Raw genomic sequence first — 19,734 nt, 5'->3', positions numbered from 1 at the left:
AATCCATCTTGAATTAATTTTTATATAAGGTGTAAGGAAGGGATCCAGTTTCAGCTTTCTACATATGGCTAGCCAGTTTTCCCAGCACCATTTATTAAATAGGGAATCCTTTCCCCATTTCTTGTTTTTGTCAGGTTTGTCAAAGATCAGATAGTTGTAGATATGTGGCGTTATTTCTGAGGGCTCTGTTCTGTTCCATTGGTCTATATCTCTGTTTTGGTACCAGTACCATGCTGTTTTGGTTACTGTAGCCTTGTAGTATAGTTTGAAGTCAGGTAGCGTGATGTCTTCAGCTTTGTTCTTTTGGCTTAGGATTGACTTGGTGAGGTGGGCTCTTTTTTGGTTCCATATGAACTTTAAAGTAGTTTTTTCCAATTCTGTGAAGAAAGTCATTGGTAGCTTGATGGGGTTGGCATTGAATCTATAAATTACCTTGGGCAGTATGGCCATTTTCACAATATTGATTCTCCCTATCCATGAGCATGGAATGTTCCTCCATTTGTTTGTATCCTGTTTTATTTCATTGAGCAGTGTTTTGTAGTTCTCCTTGAAGAGGTCCTTCACGTCCCTTGTAAGTTGGATTCCTAGGTATTTTATTCTCTTTGAAGCAATTGTGAATGGGAGTTCACTCATGATTTGGCTCTCTGTTTATCTGTTATTGGTGTATAAGAATGCTTGTGATTTTTGCACATTGATTTTGTATCCTGAGACTTTCCTGAAGTTGCTTATCAGCTTAAGGAGACTTTGGGCTGAGACTATGGGGTTTTCTAGATATACAATCATGTCATCTGCAAACAGGGACAATTTGACTTCCTCTTTTCCTAATTGAATACCCTTTATTTCCTTCTCCTGCCTGATTGCCCTGGCCAGAACTTCCAACACGATGTTGAATAGGAGTGGTGAGAGAGGACATCCCTGTCTTCTGCCAGTTTTCAAAGGGAATGCTTCCAGTTTTTGCCCATTCAGTATGATATTGGCTGTGGGTTTGTCATAGATAGCTCTTATTATTTTGAGATACGTCCCATCAATGCCTAATTTATTGAGAGTTTTTAGCATGAAGCATTGTTGAATTTTGTCAAAGGCCTTTTCTGCATCTATTGAGATAATCATGTGGTTTTTGTCTTTGGTTCTATTTATAAGCTGGATTACATTTATTGATTTGCATATGTTGAACCAGCTTGCATCCCAGGGATAAAGCCCACTTGATCATGGTGGATAAACTTTTTGATGTGCTGCTGGATTCGGTTTGCCAGTATTTTATTGAGGATTTTTGCATCAGTGTTCATCAAGGATATTGGTCTAAAATTCCCTTCTTTGGTTGTCTCTGCCAGGCTTTGGTATCAGGATGATGCTGGCCTCATAAAATGAGTTAGGGAGGATTCCCTCTTTTTCTATTGATGGGAATAGTTTCATAAGGAATGGTACCAGCTCCTCTTTGTACCTCTGGTAGAATTCGACTGTGAATCCGTCTGGTCCTGGACTTTTTTTGGTTGGTTAGCTATTGATTATTGCCTCAATTTCAGAGGCAATAATGGTCTAGTCAGAGACTCAACTTCTTCCTTGTTTAGTCTTGGGAGGATGTATGTGTCAAGGAATTTATCCATTTCTTCTAGATTTTCTAGTTTATTTGCGTAGAGGTGTTTGTAGTATTCTCTCATGGTAGTTTGTATTTCTGTGGGATTGGTGGTGATATCCCCTTTATCATTTTTTATTGCATCTATTTGATTCTTCTCTCTTTTCTTCTTTATTAGTCTTGCTAGTGGTCTATCAATTTTGTTGATCTTTTCAAAAAACCAGCTCCTGGATTCATTAAGTTTTTGAAGGGTTTTTTGTGTCTCTATTTCCTTCAGTTCTGCTCTGATTGTAGTTATTTCTTGCCTTCTGCTAGCTTTTGAATGTGTTTGCTCTTGCTTTTCTAGTTCTTTTAATTGTGATGTTAGGGTGTCAATTTTAGATCTTTCCTGCTTTCTCTTGTGGGCATTTAGTGCTATAAATTTCCTTCTATACACTGCTTTGAATGTGTCCCAGAGATTCTGGTATGTTGTGTCTTTGTTCTCGTTGGTTTCAAAGAACATCTTTATTTCTGCCTTCATTTCGTTATGTACCCAGTAGTCATTCAGGAGCAGGTTGTTCAGTTTCCATGTAGTTGAGGGGTTTTGAGTGAGTTTCTTAATCCTGAGTTCTAGTTTGATTGCACTGTGGTCTGAGAGACAGTTTGTTATAATTTCTGTTCTTTTACATTTGCTGAGGAATGCTTTACTTCCAACTATGTGCTCAGTTTTGGAATAGGTGTGGTGTGGTGCTGAGAAGAATGTATATCCTGTTGATTTGGAGTGGAGAGTTCTTTAGATGTCTACTAGGTCCACTTGGTGCAGGGCTGAGTTCAATTCCTGAGTATCTTTGTTAACTTTCTGTGTCGTTGATCTGTCTAATGTTGACAGTGGGGTGTTAAAGTCTCCCATTATTATTGTGTGGGAGTCTAAGTCTCTTTGTAGGTCATTAAGAACTTGCATTATGAATGTGGGTGCTCATGTATTGGGTGCATATATATTTAGGATAGTTAGCTCTTCTTGTTGAATTGATCCCTTTACCATTATGTAACGGCCTTCTTTGTCTCTTTTGATCTTTGTTGGTTTAAAGTCTGTTTTATCAGAGACTAGGATTGCAACCCCTGCCTTTTTCTGTTTTCCATTTGCTTGGTAGATCTTCCTCCATCCCTTTATTTTGAGCCTATGTGTGTCTCTGTACGTGAGATGGGTTTCCTGAATACAGCACACTGATGGGTCCTGACTCTTTATCCAATTTGCCAGTCTGTGTCTTTTAATTGGAGCATTTATCCCATTTACATTCAAAGTTAATATTGTTATGTGTGAATTTGATCCTGTCATTATGATGTTGGCTGGTTATTTTGCTCGTTAGTTGATGCAGTTTCTTCGTAGCCTCGATGGTCTTTACAATTTGGCATGTTTTTGCAGTGGCTGGTACCGGTTGTTCCTGTCTATATTTAGTGCTTCCTCGGGAGCTCTTTCACGGCAGTCCTGGTGGTGACAAAATCTCTCAGCATTTGCTTGTCTGTAAAGTATTTTATTTCTCCTTCACTTATGAAGCTTAGTTTGGCTGGATATGAAATTCTGGGTTGAAAATTCTTTTCTTTAAGAATGTTGAATATTGGCCCCCACTCTCTTCTGGCTTGTAGAGTTTCTGCTGAGAGTTCAGCTGTTAGTCTTATGGGCTTCCCTTTGTGGGTAACCCGACCTTTCTCTCTGGCTGCCGTTAACATTTTTTCTTTCATTTCAACTTTGGTGAATCTGATAGTTATGTGTCTTGGAGTTGCTCTTCTCGAAGAGTATCTTTGTAGCGTTTCTGTATTTCCTGAATTTGAATGTTGGCCTGCCTTGCTAGATTGGGGAAGTTGTCCTGGATAATATCCTGCAGTGTGTTTTCCAACTTGGTTCTATTCTCCCTGTCACTTTCAGGTACAGCAATCAGACGTAGATTTGGTCTTTTCACATAGTCCCATATTTCTTGGAGGCTTTGTTCGTTTCTTTTTATTCTTTTTTCTCTAAACTTCTCTTCTCGCTTCAGTTCATTCATTTCTTCTTCCATCACTGATACCCTTTCTTCCAGTTGATCGCATCAGCTACTGAGGCTTCTGCATTCGTCACATGGTTCTCATGCCTTGGTTTTCAGCTCCATCAGGTCCTTTAAGGACTTCTCTGCATTGGTTATTCTAGTTATCCATTCGTCTACTTTTTTTTCAAAGTCTTTAACTTCTTTGACATTGGTTTGAACTTCCTCCTGTAACTCGGAGTAGTTTGATCGTCTGAAGCCTTCTTCTCTCAACTTGTCAAAGTCGTTCTCCATCCAGCTTTGTTCCATTGCTGGTAAGAAGCTGCGTTCCTTTGGTGGAGGAGAGGTGCTCTGATTTTTAGAGTTTCCAGTTTTTCTGCTCTGTTTTTTCCCCATCTTTGTGGTCTTATCTACCTTTGGTCTTTGATGATGGTGACGTACAGATGGGTTTTTGGTGTGGATGTCCTTCCTGTTTGTTAGTTTTCCTTTTAACAGACAGGACCCTCAGCTGTAGGTCTGTTGGAGTTTGCTAGAGATCCACTCCAGACCCTGTTTGCCTGGGTATCAGCAGCAGAGGCTGCAGAACAGCGGATATTGGTGAACCGCAAATGCTGCTGCCTGATCGTTCCTCTGGAACTTTTGTCTCAGAAGAGTACCCGGCCGTGTGAGGTATCAGTCCGCCCCTACTGGGGGGTGCCTCCCAGTTAGGCTACTCAGGGGTCAGGGACCCACTTGAGGAGGCAGTCTGCCCGTTCTCAGGTCTCAAGCTGCATGCTGGGAGAATCACCACTCTCTTCAAAGCTGTCAGACAGGGACATTTAAGTCTGCAGAGGTTCCTGCTGTCTTTTTGTTTGTCTGTGCCCTGCCCCTATAGTTGGAGCCTACAGATGTCCTTGAGCTGTGGTGGGCTCCACCCAGTTCGAGCTTCCTGGCCGCTTTGTTTACCTAATCAAGTCTTGGCAATGGCGGGCGCCCCTCCACCAGCCTCACTGCCACCTTCCAGTTTGATCTCAGACTGCTGTGCTAGCAATGAGCAAGAGTCCGTGTTTGTAGGACCCTCCGAGCCAGGTGCGGGATATAATCTCCTGGTGTGCCGTTTTTTAAGCACATTGGGAAAGCGCAGTATTAGGGTGTGAGTGACCCAATTTTCCAAGTGCCATCTGTCACCCCTTTCTTAGACTAGGAAAGGGAATTCCCTGACCCCTTGCGCTTCCTGGGTGAGGCAATGCCTTGCCCTGCTTTGGCTCACGCACAGTGTGCTGCACCCACTGTGTGGCACACCCCAAGTGAGATGAACCCGGTACCTCAGTTGGAAATGCAGAAATCACCTGTCTTTTGCGTCACTCACACGGGGAGCTGTAGACCTGAGCTGTTCCTATTGGCTCCTCCCCAAGTCCATCTTGATCTTTTTAGCACCCTTCCTCTGGTGAGAAGCACAGCTTCTCTTTTGACACAGTACTTCACAATTCTGTTATTGTGTCTCTGTGTATGTGAAGTGTTTAGGGTAGAATTTTTTAATGTTTTTCCTGGGGTAGAAGGAAGAACTGTTGGGAGTATGTGTTATTCTGTTGAATGAAATTAAACAGTTACGTGCAAACATTTTTTCCTAGACATGTGGAGACTTTTTCATGCCAGTGGAGTTCCTATTCCAGCAAAATTAGTAGGGGAAAATACGTACATGAGGAATAACAATATCATCTACTTATGGAACCCTAACTGTGTGCTAGGCCCTGTGCCAGGCTCTTATGTACACTACCTTATTTAATCAGAGTAGCCATGTGGGGCGAGTACTGTTGGTAGCTACCACTCAGGCAGATTGTAATGGCTTTGGAGCTCCAAGTGCTTTGGAAGCACACAGGAGGGTAAAGTTAATTCTAGTCCTTTGGCTCAGGGAAAGTTTTCTAGAAGAGAAACTAGGTCTTGAAGCATGGATAGATTTTACAGGCAAGAAGGGAGGGATATGGTTGTCAAGGGAGAGGGAATTGAATGAGCAAAAGAGAAGAGAAATGAAAATTCACAAGGCACACATCAGGAAAGTTGAGCAAATATGTGTATTCAGTCTTTAATTTTTCTTCTGTTTATGAAGAACAGTGGTTAATATAAATATCTTAAAATGTCTATAAACTATTATTTGTAACACCTCTGGAGACCTAGGCACAGTACTATTAGCCTCTCCTCTAAGCAAAGAATAAGCGAAGGTAAAGGTATTTTCCCTTTAAAAGAGAAGTTAAATTTTTAAAATTTATAATCATTGGCATAGATGAATTCAGTCCATCTGCTTTTTGGTTTTCTTAAAAGACTTTTATTATAATGCAAAGGCATAAATTATTTACTAACAAATAGGGCTGAAACCCTGTGTTAGGCCATTCTTGCATTGCTGTAAGGAAATGCCACCTTTTCTTGTGGAGCCAAGATGGCCAAATAGGTACAGCTCTGGTCTACAGCTCCCAGCGTGAGCGACGCAGAAGACGGGTGATTTCTGCATTTCCATCTGAGGTACCAGGTTCATCTCACTAGGGAGTGCCAAACAGTGGGTGCAGGACAGTGGGTGCAGTGTACCGTGTGCGAGCTGAAGCAGGGCGAGGCATTGCCTCACTCGGGAAGTGCAAGGTGTCAGGGAGTTCACTTTCCTAGTCAAAGAAAGGTGTGACAGACGGCACCTGGAAAATCGGGTCACTCCCACCCTAATACTATGCTTTTCCAATGGGCTTGGAAAATGGCACACCTGGAGATTGTGTCCCGCACCTGGCTTGAAGGGTCCTATGCCCACGGAGTCTCACTGATTGCTAGCACAGCAGTCTGAGATCAAACTGCAAGGCTGCAGCGAGGCTGGGGGAGGGGCGCCCCCCATTGCCCAGGCTTGCTTAGGTAAACAAAGCAGCCAGGAGGCTCGAACTGGGTGGAGCCCACCACAGCTCAAGGAGGCCTGCCTGTCTCTGTAGGCTCCACCTCTGGGGGCAGTGCACAGACAAACAAAAAGTCAGCAGTAACCTCTGCAGATTTAAATGTCCCTGTCTGACAGCTTTGAAGAGAGTAGTGGTTCTCCCAGCACGCAGCTGGAGATCTGAGAATGGACAGACTGCCTCCTAAAGTGGGTCCCTGATCCCTGAGCAGCCTAACTGGGAGGCACCCACCAGTAGGGACAGACTGACACCTCATTCGGCCAGGTACTCTTCTGAGACAAAACTTTCAGAGGAACGATCAGACAGCTGAATTTGTGGTTCACGAAAATCCGCTGTTCTGCAACCACCGCTGCTGACACCCAGACAAACAAGGTCTGGAGTGGACCTCTAGCAAACTCCAACAGACCTGCAGCTGAGGGTCCTGTCTGTTAGAAGGAAAACTAACAAACAGAAAGGACACCCACACCAAAACCCATCTGTACATCACCATCATCAAAGACTAAAAGTAGAAAAAACTACAAAGATGGGGAGAAAACAGAGCAGAAAAACTGGAAACTCTAAAAAGCAAAGTGCGTCTCCTCCTCCAAAGGAACACAGTTCCTCACCAGCAACGGAACAAAGCTGGATGGAGAATGACTTTGATGAGTTGAGAGAAGAAGGCTTCAGACGATCAAACTACTCCGAGCTACAGGAGGAAATTCAAACAAATGGCAAACAAGTTAAAAACTTTGAAAAAAAATTAGATGAATGTATAACTAGAATAACCAATGCAGAGAAGTGCTTAAAGGAGCTAAAGGAGCTGAAAGCCAAGTTTCGAGAACTACGTGAAGAATGCAGAAGCCTCAGGAGCTGATGCGATCAACTGGAAGAAAGGGTATCAGTGATGGAAGAGGAACTGAATGAAATGAAGCGAGAAGGGAAGTTTAGAGAAAAAAGAATAAAAAGAAATGAACAAAGCCTCCAAGAAATATGGGACTATGTGAAAAGACCAAATCTACGTCTGATTGGTGTACCTGAAAGTGACAGGGAGAATGGAACCAAGTTGGAAAACACTCTGCAAGACATTATCCAGGACAACTTCCCCAATTTAGCAAGGCAGGCCAACATTCAGATTCAGGAAATACAGAGAACACTACAAAGATACTCCTTGAGAAGAGCAACTCCAAGACACATGATTGTCAGATTCACCAAAGTTGAAATGAAGGAAAAAATGTTAAGGGTGGCCAGAGAGAAAGGTCGGGTTACCCACAAAGGGAAGTCCATCAGACTAACAGCTGATCTCTTGGCAGAAACTCTACAAGCCAGAGTTTCTGGGACACAATCAAGGCAGTGTGTAGAGGGACATTTATAGCACTAAATGCCCACAAGATAAAGCAGGAAAGATCCAAAATTGACACCCTAACATCACAATTAAAAGAACTAGAAAAGCAAGAGCAAACACATTCAAAAGCTAGCAGAAGGCAAGAAATAACTAAAATCAGAGCAGAACTGAAGGAAATAGAGACACAAAAAACCCAATATTGGCCAGAATATTGGGGGCCAATATTCAACATTCTTAAAGAAAAGAATTTTCAACTCAGAATTTCATATCCAGCCAAACTAAGCTTCATAAGTGAAGGAGAAATAAAATACTTTACAGACAAGCAGATGCTGAGAGATTTTGTCGCCCCCAGGCCTGCTCTAATAGAGCTCCTGAAGGAAGCACAAAACATGGAAAGGAACAACCGGTACCAGCCACTGCAAAAACATGCCAAATTGTAAAGACTATCAAGGCTAGGAAGAAACTGCATCAACTAACGAGCAAAATAACCAGCCAACATCATAATGACAGGATCAAATTCACACATAACAATATTAACTTTAAATGTAAATGGGCTAAATGCCCCAATTAAAAGACACAGACTGGCAAATTGGATAAAGAGTCAGGACCCATCAGTGTGCTGTATTCAGGAAACCCATCTCACATACAGAGACACACATAGGCTCAAAATAAAGGGATGGAGGAAGATCTACCAAGCAAATGGAAAACAAAAAAAGGCAGGGGTTGCAATCCTAGTCTCTGATAAAATAGACTTTAAGCCAACAAAGATCAAAAGAGACAAAGAAGGCCATTACATAATGGTAAAGGGATCAATTCAACAAGAAGAGCTAACTGTCCTAAATATATATGCACCCAATACAGGAGCACCCAGATTCATAAAGCAAGTCTTGAGTGACCTACAAAGAGACTTAGACTCCCACACAATAATAATGGGAGATTTTAACACCCCACTGTCAACATTAGACAGATCAATGAGACAGGAAGTTAACAAGGATGCCCAGGAATTGAACTCAGCTCTGCACCAAGAAGACCTAATAGACATCTACAGAACTCTCCACTCCAAATCAACAAAATATACATTTTTTTCAGCACCACACCACACCTATTCCAAAATTAACCACATAGTTGGAAGTAAAGCTCTCCTCAGCAAATGTAAAAGAACAGAAATTATAACAAACTGTCTCTCAGACGACAGTGCAATCAAACTAGAATTCAGGATTAAGAAACTCACTCAAAACCGCTCAACTACATGGAAACTGAAAAACCTGCTCCTGAATGACTACTGGGTACATAATGAAATGAAGGCAGAAATAAAGATGTTCTTTGAAACCAACGAGAACAAAGACACAACATACCAGAATCTCTGGGACACAATCAAGGCAGTGTGTAGAGGGACATTTATAGCACTAAATGCCCACAAGAGAAAGCAGGAAAGATCCAAAATTGACACCCTAACATCACAATTAAAAGAACTAGAAAAGCAAGAGCAAACACATTCAAAAGCTAGCAGAAGGCAAGAAATAACTACAATCAGAGCAGAACTGAAGGAAATAGAGACACAAAAAACCCTTCAAAAAAATTAATGAATCCAGGAGCTGGTTTTTTGAAAAGATCAACAAAATTGATAGACCACTAGCAAGACTAATAAAGAAGAAAAGAGAGAAGAATCAAATAGATGCAATAAAAAATGATAAAGGGGATATCACCACCAATCCCACAGAAATACAATCTACCATCAGAGAATACTACAAACACCTCTACACAAATAAACTAGAAAATCTAGAAGAAATGGATAAATTCCTCGACACATACACCCTCCTAAGACTAAACCAGGAAGAAGTTGAATCTCTGAATAGACCAATAACAGGCTCTGAAATTGAGGCAATAATCAATAGCTTACCAAGCAAAAAGAGTCCAGGACCAGATGGATTCACAGGCGAATTCTACCAGAGGTACAAGGAGGAACTGGTACCATTCCTTCTGAAACTGTTCCTATGAATAGAAAAAGAGGGAATCTTCCCTAACTCATTTTATGAGGCCAGCATCATCCTGATACCAAAGCCTGGCAGAGACACAACCAAAAAAGAGAATTTTAGACCAATATCCTTGATGAACATTGATGCAAAAATCCTCAGTAAAATACTGGCAAACCAAATCCAGCAGCACATCAAAAAGCTTATCCACCATGATCAAGTGGGCTTCATCCCTGGGATGCAAGGCTGGTTCAACATACGCAAATCAGTAAATGTAATCTAGCATATAAACAGAACCAAAGACAAAAACCACATGATTATCTCAATAGATGCAGAAAAGGCCTTTCACAAAATTCAACAATGCTTCATGCTAAAAATCTCAATAAATTAGGTATTGATGGGACGTATCTCAAAATAATAAGAGCTATCTATGACAAACCCACAGCCAGTATCATACTGAATGGGCAAAAACTGGAAGCATTCCCTTTGAAAACTGGCACAAGACAGGGATGCCCTCTCTCACCACTCCTATTCAGCATCGTGTTGGAAGTTCTGGCCAGGGCAATCAGGCAGAAGAAGGAAAAAAAGGGTATTAAATTAGGAAAAGAGGAAGTCAAATTGTCCCTGTTTGCAGATGACATGATTGTATATCTAGAAAACCCCATAGTCTCAGCCCAAAATCTCCTTAAGCTGATAAGCAACTTCAGCAAAGTCTCAGGATACAAAATCAATGTACAAAAATCACAAGCATACTTGTACACCAATAACAGACAAACAGGCAAATCATGAGTGAACTCCCATTCACCATTGCTTCAAAGAGAATAAAATACCTAGGAATCCAACTTACAAGGGATGTGAAGGACCTCTTCAAGGAGAACTACAAACCACTGCTCAATGAAATAAAAGACGATACAAACAAATGGAAGAACATTCCATGCTCATGGGTTGGAAGAATCAATATTGTGAAAATGGCCATACTGCCCAAGGTAATTTATAGATTCAATGCCATCCCCATCAAGCTACCAATGACTTTCTTCACAGAATTGGAAAAAAACTACTTTAAAGTTCATATGGAACCAAAAAAGAGCCCGCATTGCCAAGTCAATCCTAAGCCAAAAGAACAAAGCTGGAGGCATCACGCTACCTGACTTCAAACTATACTACAAGGCTACAGTAACCAAAACAGCATGATACTGGTACCAAAACAGAGACATAGATCAATGGAACAGAACAGAGCCCTCAGAAATAATGCCATATATCTACAACTATCTGATCTTGGCAAACCTGACAAAAACAAGTAATGGGGAAAAGATTCCCTATTTAATAAATGGTGCTGGGAAAACTGGCTAGCCATATGTAGAAAGCTGAAACTGGATCCCTTCCTTACACCTTATACAAAAATTAATTCAAGATGGATTAAAGCCTTAGACGTTAGACCTGAAACCATAAAAACCCTAGAAGAAAACCTAGGCAATACCATTCAGGACATAGGCGTGGGCAAGGACTTCATGTCTAAAACACCAAAAGCAATGGCAACAAAAGCCAAAATTGACAAATGAGATCTAATTAAACTAAAGCGCTTCTGCACAGCAAAAGAAACTACCATCAGAGTGAACAGGAAACCTACAAAATGGGAGAAAATTTTTGCATCCTACTCATCTGACAAAGGGCTAGTATCCAGAATCTACCATGAACTCCAACAAATTTACAAGAAAAAATCAAACAACCCCATCAAAAAGTGGGCGAAGGACATGAACAGTCACTTCTCAAAAGAAGACATTTATGCAGCCAAAAAACACATGAAAATATGCTCATCATCACTGGCCATCAGAAAAATGCAAATCGAAACCACAGTGAGATACCATCTCTCACCAGTTAGAATGGTGATCATTAAAAAGTCAGGAAACAACAGGTGCTGGAGAGGATGTGGAGAAATAGGAACACTTTTACACTGTTGGTGGGACTGTAATCTAGTTCAACCATTGTGGAAGTCAGTGTGGCGATTCCTCAGGGATCTAGAACTAGAAAGACCATTTGACCCAGCAATCCCATTACTGGGTATATACCCACAGGACTATAAATCATGCTGCTATAAAGACATATGCACACATATGTTTATTGTGGCACTATTCACAATAGCAAAGACTTGGAACCAACCCAAATGTCCAACAATGATAGACTGGATTAAGAAAATGTGGCACATATACACCATGGAATACTATGCAGCCATAAAAAATGATGAGTTCATGTCCTTTGTAGGGACATGGATGAAACTGGAAATCATCATTCTCAGTAAACTATCGCAAAGACAAAAAACCAAATACCGCATGTTCTCACTCATAGGTGGGAGTAGAACAATGAGAACGTATGGACACAGGAAGAGGAACATCAGACTCTAGGGACTGTTGTGGGGTTGGGGGAGCGGGGAGGGATAGCATTAGGAGATATACCTAATGTTAAATGACGAGTTAATGGGTGCAGCACACCAACGTGGCACGTGTATACGTATGTATCAAACCTGCACATTGTGCACATGTACCCTAAAACTTAAAGTATAATAATAATAATAATAATAAAGAAATGCCTGAGGCTGGTTAATTTATAAAGAAAAGAGGTTTAATTGGCCCCTGGTTCTGCAGACTGTACAGGAAGCATGGCACAGGCATCTGCTCAGCTTCTAGGGAGGCCTCAGGAAGCTTCCAATCATGACAGAAGGTGAAGGGAGAGCGGGCATCTCACATGACAGTGCAGGAGCAAGAAGGAGGAAGGAGGTGCCACGCACTTTTAAAAAAACTGGTCTCCTGAGAACAAACTCACTGTGGTGAGGACAGTACCAAACCATGAGGGATCTGCCCCCATGACCTAAACACCTCCCACCAGGCCTCAACTTCAACATTGGGATTACGATTCAACATGAAATTTGGTGGGGGACATTTATTCATATCATATGAATCAATATCAAACCCCCTTCCCATTTTTTATTTTTATCAATAACTTTAATTTTTTATCATTTCAGGTTACTCGCATCTTGCCATGTTTGCTTGATGGTGATTGCTTTATCAGGTCTAATTCTGCATCTCCAGATCTTGGAATATTATTTGAACTTGGAATTTCTTACATGTGCAATGTATGTCCGTTGAAAGATAAGGCTTTCTAATGTATCAGTTAAAAGGGAAGGTTAAAAAATGTGTCTATTGACAAGGAAATCCTTGAAGTCTTTATGTGTAATAGAATTTTAATCCCTTGAGGAATGAGAATGCCAGTGATTCTAATTTTGCGTGTGCTGATTTGTTTTCGTAGCATTTAAAATAAGTGTATTTATTCACATTTATAGCTTGAGTGAACTCCAGTGCTTTTAAAGAATAAAAATTCAAAAAAGGATGGGACTTTGCAGAAGTGATAAAAGTTGCTCACTGGCATCTCAGCCCCATGGTTCACCTCTGTCCTCCAGGGGCCGAGTATACTTAGCCTTGTAACTGAGGTTTCTAATTAAGGGACTTAGCAGAGTAATGACTTTTATAAAGCAAGGTTAACTTATGTCATATAAACTACTGAACCAGTGGGTGGGGCTCTGTGCTAGTAATTAAATGTTTCCACAGACTAATAATAGTTGATAGGTATAGTATATATAGTTGACCTCATGGTAACCCAGAGAGCATTACAGAGATGTTACATTAATGGTATTACACTGTCCATTCATTTGTTTAAGGCAGATTCATCCATATGTATTGTGGAGGGGGTAGGACTGGGGAAAGGAGCAAGCCCCCCAAAGGTAGCCTTAGGGGCCTCTAGCAACTGACATTGGGGGTAAAATTCCAAGCAGAAAAGCCCTTGAATGAGTAATATCTGCATTCTATCTGTCAGTGAAACAAAGGTTCATAATCCCATGTAGTACTGATGTGATTTGAGATCACTCCACAAAATGCTTGTATCAGTCAAGAGACAATGGCACCAGTTGCCACATCACTGGTTTAAGGGATTTTCGAGAGCAATTTTGACAAAATATGATTGTCACTTGATATACTACCTTTAATATCTGACCCGCAGGCAAAATGGGACTCTACTATGTTTCATTTTATTTTCTTGTGAAGAACTTTTTAGTTCTAAAGGTGAATACTAATTTTGTTCCTTTAAAAGGACTTCATATGTGCTTATAAATTTGACTAGTTCAGACCTTAAGTTTCATATACTTGTCTTATTTCCTAGTCAACTGGTGAAAGAGGAGAGTTAAGCTGTGGCTGGGTGTTTCTTAAACTTTTTGATGCCAGTGGAGTTCCTATTCCAGCAAAGTAAGTTGGCTATATATTCCTAACGAATGAATACTTCTGTGAAAATTCATTTTTTAGACTCTTGATACCTCAAGTTTGTTCTATGAACATGCCAGTAACTTTTGGGGAGAGGGCTTTTTATGTTGACTTTAGTGTTGTTTAGGAAATATATGAAAACAGCATGCACAGTCTCATCCTAAGGAGGAAGAAATGACTCCTAGAGAAGAGGTATTTTAAAAGATGTTTGCACTAGCTGTCTGCTGAGAATATTCTTTCAGTAATTTCCTATAGTATTAACACATTTCACCATGCTGAAAACAGAGCCTAGTTGTCTTCAAAGAGTGGGAAAGTTAAGTCCAGAGTCCAGAGGTCCTCTGTGAGTCTCTACCCTTCCTCTGTAGGTGGGACGTTGAAATCATAGTGGCAACCACGGTAAATGATTTAAACTTTAAGATCAAAAGGCAGACTGGAAGCAAATACTGCAATATGTACAGAAGAGTTAGAAGATCATTATCCCTAGTATAAAAGGAACTCTCAAAAATTAATAAGAAAAAGATAATCCAAATTTTAAAATGGAGGAAAAGAAAGATCTAAATCTAGGATGTAAACAAGAAATTCAAGAAAGGACACAAATGGGCAGGCAGTAGGATGGTGATTAAGATCCCAAATTTGGATTATAAAATTTTGGGCTCCAGTGCCAGCTCTACCCGTGTAACTGTAGGTGGATTTCTTAACATCTCCAAGTCTGAATTTCACCTATCTTTAATCTGGAAGATTGTAATAATTCCTACTCCAAAGGCTTGTTGTGAGGATTAATTTAGATAATGCTCCTTATGTGGCCTCCTTGCCATTGGGCAGAGGTAGAAGTCCTGACTCAAGTCCTTTGACATCATCCTAGAGGGTGCCTTACCCGGGGTGCCTGGTTTCTTGTGATTGTTATTTGCTTTTTTGTTTTTGTCTTTTAATATGCTCAGGGTTTTTAGTTGTGCTTAGTGGAAGAAATAAGGAATTGTGTATCTATTCCATCTTTCTGAAAGTGAAGTCGCAGATATTTTTTTAAATGAAGTAGAGCTCTGTGTATTAATATAGACACATTTTCAGTGTATTAGTATGTGGAAAAAGTTGCAGAATATTTTGAATACTGCGACTCCACTTTTGTTCATTAAAAACTATTTGTGGGCCAGGTGAGGTGGCTCACAATGCCGGTAGTCTCAGCACTTTGGGAGGCCTTGGTGGGAGGATCACCTGAGCCTAGGAGTTAGAGACCAGCCTGGGCAACATGGTGAGACCCTGTCTCTACAAAAATAAAAAAATTAGCCAAGCATGGTGGCACACGCCTGTAATCCCAGCTACTCACGAGGCTGAGCTGGGAGGATTGCTTGAGTCTGAGAGGTCGAGACTGCAGTGAGCAGTTTTCATGCCACCGTGCTCTAGCCTGGGTGACACAGTGAGATTCTGCCTCCAAAAAACAAAAACAAAACAAAGCAAAACTCTTCCCAGAAGTTGCCTCTGAGGAGCAGAATTGAGGAGGTGGTGCATTACAGTTAAAGGGCTCTTTTACCTTCTTCTTTCTACACTTAATATGTGACTTCAAAAGAAAAGCATGTAGTCTGTTAGTTTTGAAGCATGTGTTAGTTTTGAAATTCACCGTGTTTATACATTTGTTTGCATTTGCATAGAAAAAGTTAGGGCAGGAGATTAACCAAACTAGAGAAGGCGGCATGGGGAGGGATTTTTCACTTTTTACTTATCATTCCTCTGCCATTCAAACTTTTTATAATAATCTACATGTTACTTTTATATTTTAAAAATAATATAAGTTCATAATGGCCTCATTTCAAATAATGATGCAACACATTTGAAAAATACATTAAAAAACAATCACTTGTCATTAGCATAAGTCATTAAGGTCTGAACACTTTAATGACTTGAATTAATTTTTCTCATTTTCAAGGAAAAATGTATTTTCTACAGTGTATAGTTAGGAAAGATAATTTTCTGCAGCTTATAATTAGGAAAGAAAGACTGTTTATTTGCCCAGATAGTACCTCATGGAGGGATCAACAATTACTCTTTTCATTTACCAATGAGGCATAAATAAAATGTCTGTGAGTATATTAGTGCTAAAAAATACGTAACTACTGACTCCAGTGTTTTCTACATGTCCACTGCTTATCTCTGTCATTGTATATTATTCTTTTACAGAACTTACGAGCTTTTCTTGAATGGTGGTACTCCTTATGAAAAAGGTATTGAAGTGGATCCTTCAGTATCCAGAAGAGGTATGGCTCTCATGTGTTGTCTTCCTTTCCTTAAAGGTTAAACAAATAGAAGCATCCGAGAGGTAGCTACATTCTAATAAGCATAGCGTTTTTTACTTGGATTCACACTTTCCAAAATATGTCATTTGATGTAAAAATTTTAATCATTTTAAGTACTTATTTTCTTGGTAACACATATGAGACTCTAAGAAATCATGAAGAATGAAATCATGAAGAATGAGAACTAATGCTAGTTCCTTTTCATTGACCACTGAACTGATACTTGTGACTAATACAGAGACTGCCTATTGCTAGGTCAAACGATGCAGACATTTGAAACAGTAATATGTATGCCAAATTGCCCTCTAGAAATACTGAGCATCTTTTACTATGTTCATTAACCAGGCACTGTGCTATATAATGGGAGAATGAAGAACAAGACAGATATGGTCATTGCCTCATGGGGCTCAGAGCCTGACAGATTTGGAATTCCATTTCCACTCCTCAGCCACCCATCTATTTGTTTGGTGATTCAGGACCTCTGCTGCCCCCACAACGCCAGTCCTGCCTTCTTGGGACAGAAAGGAGTTTGGCGTCTGGGATGCAGTTGGTTCTACCTGCAGTCAGACATGCTGTTTTCCTTTGTAATCTGGCAGCAATAATGCTGTAACTCATCTGATTTAGCAAACAATCCTGTGCCCTTAGGGAGGTCTCTCAGCTCATTTAGGGTATATGGATGACTCTTGCCTTTCATTCAATTCAGCACTACTAGGTGGTATATTTTCATGAAATACTTGTTTTGTTATACTCACTGTCTCAAGTACTTAAAAGTTTCGTGAGTTACTTTTGATTTTTCTTAAAAGCACACGGTAGTGTTTTCTACCAGATGATGACAATGAGAAGGCAGCCTCAACTTCTAGTAAAACTGAGATCCTTGAACAGAAGATCAAGAAATGTACTAAGGTTGGTACCTGCTTTTACCTGTCCAGTGAATTTGGGATCATTCAGCACTTGGAGACCATCTCTGCTTTTGGCTTTTCCTCATATTTAGTCATCTTTTGTTTTAATATTTTTGTCCTCTTTAATTCTTCCCCCAAAGGTCAGTAGGGAAATGGGTAACAAAGCTGAAATTAGCTTACTCTTCTATTTACTAGTTAGCTCTTCTAACCAAATCTGTTATTTGAGCTAACTAGTAAATAGAAGACTTGACTAAATGGGGCTTACCAATGCATGATTCTACCCTCAGGGAACTTTTTCTAATGTCAAGTTTATTTAGATATAATTTACATGCAGCAAAATTTACTCTTTTTAGTTTATAGTTCTTTCTGTTTTGACAAATGTATACTGTCATGTGATTACCACTACAATCAAGATAGAGAACTTTCCCTCACTCTAAAAAGTTATCTCATGCCCCTTTGTAGTCAGCTCTGTAGCCCCAGCCTCAGGCAGTCACACCTATTTTCTTTCCCAGCAGTTTTGCTTTGTCCAAAATGTCATACAAAGGGAATCATAACACTTGGAAGCCTTTTGAGTCTGGCTTCTTTCACTTAGCCTAGTGCATTTGAGACTTACCCATGCCATTGCATGTGCCAGTAATTTGTTCCTTTTTGTTCTAAATAGTACAGACTGTCCCTGACTTACTCAAGGTTTTTCAACTTTACCATGGTGCAAAAGCAAAACCCATTCAGTAGACACTATACTTCAGTACAGATTCAATGAATTACATGAGATAGTTATACTTTATTAAAAAATAGGCTTTGTATTAGATGATTTTGCCCAACTGTAGGTTAATGTGTTATGAGCATGTTTAAGGTAGGCCTGTCTAAGCTCTGATGTTCAGTAGGCTAGTTGTAGGCTGGGCATGGTGGCTCACACCTATAATTGCAGCACTTTGGGAGGCCGAAGTGGTAGAATCGCTTGAGGCCAGGAGTTCAAGACCAGCCTGGGCAACATGGCAAAACCCCATCTCTACCAAAAAAAAAAAAAATTAGCTGGGTATGGTGACGCACACCTGTAGTCCCAGCTACTTGGGAGGCTTAGGTGGGAGGATTGCTTGAGGATTGCTTGAGCCCAAGAGGTTGAGGCTGCAATGAGCTGTGATGGTGCCACTGCACCCCAGCCTGGGTGGCAGAATGAGACCCTGATTCAAAAAAAAAAAAAAAAAAGTCTAGGTATATTAAATGCATTTTCAACTTACGATATTATCTTCAACTTATGATATTTTCAATTTATGATGGGTTTCTGGGGATATAACCCACCATAAGTTGAGGAGCATCTTAATTCCCTTTGATAGATATACTACAATGTGTTTATTCATTCACAAATTGATGGGCATTTGGGTTGTTTCTAGGTTTGGGCAATTATAAATAAAGCTGCTTTAAACATTTGTGTACAAATTTTCTGCATATTTGTGGATCTATGTCTTCATCTCTCATGGGTATAAATACCTAGGAGTGAGATTATTGGGACATATGGAGTTTAACTTTATAAGAAACTACCAAACTGTTTTTAAAATGACTGTACAACTTTGCACTCTCATTAGCAATGTATGAGAGTTCCAGTTACTCTATATTCTTGACAGCACTTGATATGATCAGTTTTTCTGTTTTGGCCATTCTAATAAATGAGAATAGTGGTTTCTCATGGTGTTTTAAATATACATTTTCCTCAGGGAGTTTGTAAACTAGTAAAATCTCAGATCTATCAGTTTCTCACTCAGTACCCCCCTAGACTAGTCATTTAACATCTCTGTCAGGGTCTTAATGTCTACATCTTTAAAATGGACATAATAATAATAATATCAACCCCATAAAGGTATAATGAGGTTTAATGGAAAGAAAATATATAAAACAGTTAGCCAGTATTTACAGTGTGTGGCACATAGTAACTAACACAATAGTGTTAGCTATAGTTATTTACTACTATAATTGTTTTATATATAGATAAATGTAAATATAAAGCCAGGTAGATGGTGCTATATCATAAAATTTGTTCAAATGAAGATGTGTAGCTGGCAAAATCAGGGGGCATTTGAAATCACCTTTGAGGGATTGGGAAGATGCAGAGGAAAGGAGCTCCACAGAGGAGGCACGAGGACAAGAGGGGGAAGGAAGAGCATGGCATGGGACAGAGACTGTTGCAGCTGAACTGTCCCACCATGACCTGCTCATTGCTCACAGATTATTAAGAAGTAGGGAAGTCAGTGAAGACTTGGCATGCTCCTGTGAATGGTTTTTCTCATTCCAGATCATAGTCTTAACTTAAATACCCCTTGTTCTTACCACTACTACTGAAATTTATTTTATAATTATAGTGTTAACAGTTCAATCTTTCAATAGCCATTAATAATGTGTTCATGGGTATTATTTACTCTCTTAGCTTTTTTCCCCGTTGGATGTTCATAGAGCCTGTAAATCCTCTTTTTTGGCCAGTCTTTCC

General features: G+C 40.0%; 1 protein-coding gene across 6 annotated transcripts in view; it reads left to right on the top strand.

The window, feature by feature from the left end:
- NPHP1 (nephrocystin 1) overlaps positions 1-19,734 on the top strand; it is a 99,736-nt gene that overhangs the window by 62,758 nt on the left and 17,244 nt on the right. For all 6 annotated transcript variants that reach the window (XM_055241762.2, XM_055241761.2, XM_063617567.1 and 3 more), the window contains 4 exons: positions 12,784-12,894; positions 13,974-14,056; positions 16,241-16,317; positions 17,160-17,259. In XM_055241762.2, the coding sequence (XP_055097737.1) occupies positions 12,784-12,894; positions 13,974-14,056; positions 16,241-16,317; positions 17,160-17,259 (371 nt within the window). The remainder of the gene's footprint in view (positions 1-12,783; positions 12,895-13,973; positions 14,057-16,240; positions 16,318-17,159; positions 17,260-19,734) is intronic.

This window comes from Symphalangus syndactylus, chromosome 14, assembly GCF_028878055.3.
Source record: "Symphalangus syndactylus isolate Jambi chromosome 14, NHGRI_mSymSyn1-v2.1_pri, whole genome shotgun sequence".
Classification (NCBI taxonomy): domain Eukaryota; kingdom Metazoa; phylum Chordata; class Mammalia; order Primates; family Hylobatidae; genus Symphalangus; species Symphalangus syndactylus.
The sequence above is the reverse complement of the archived record's forward strand: the minus strand, read 5'-3'. Positions and strand labels throughout refer to the sequence as shown.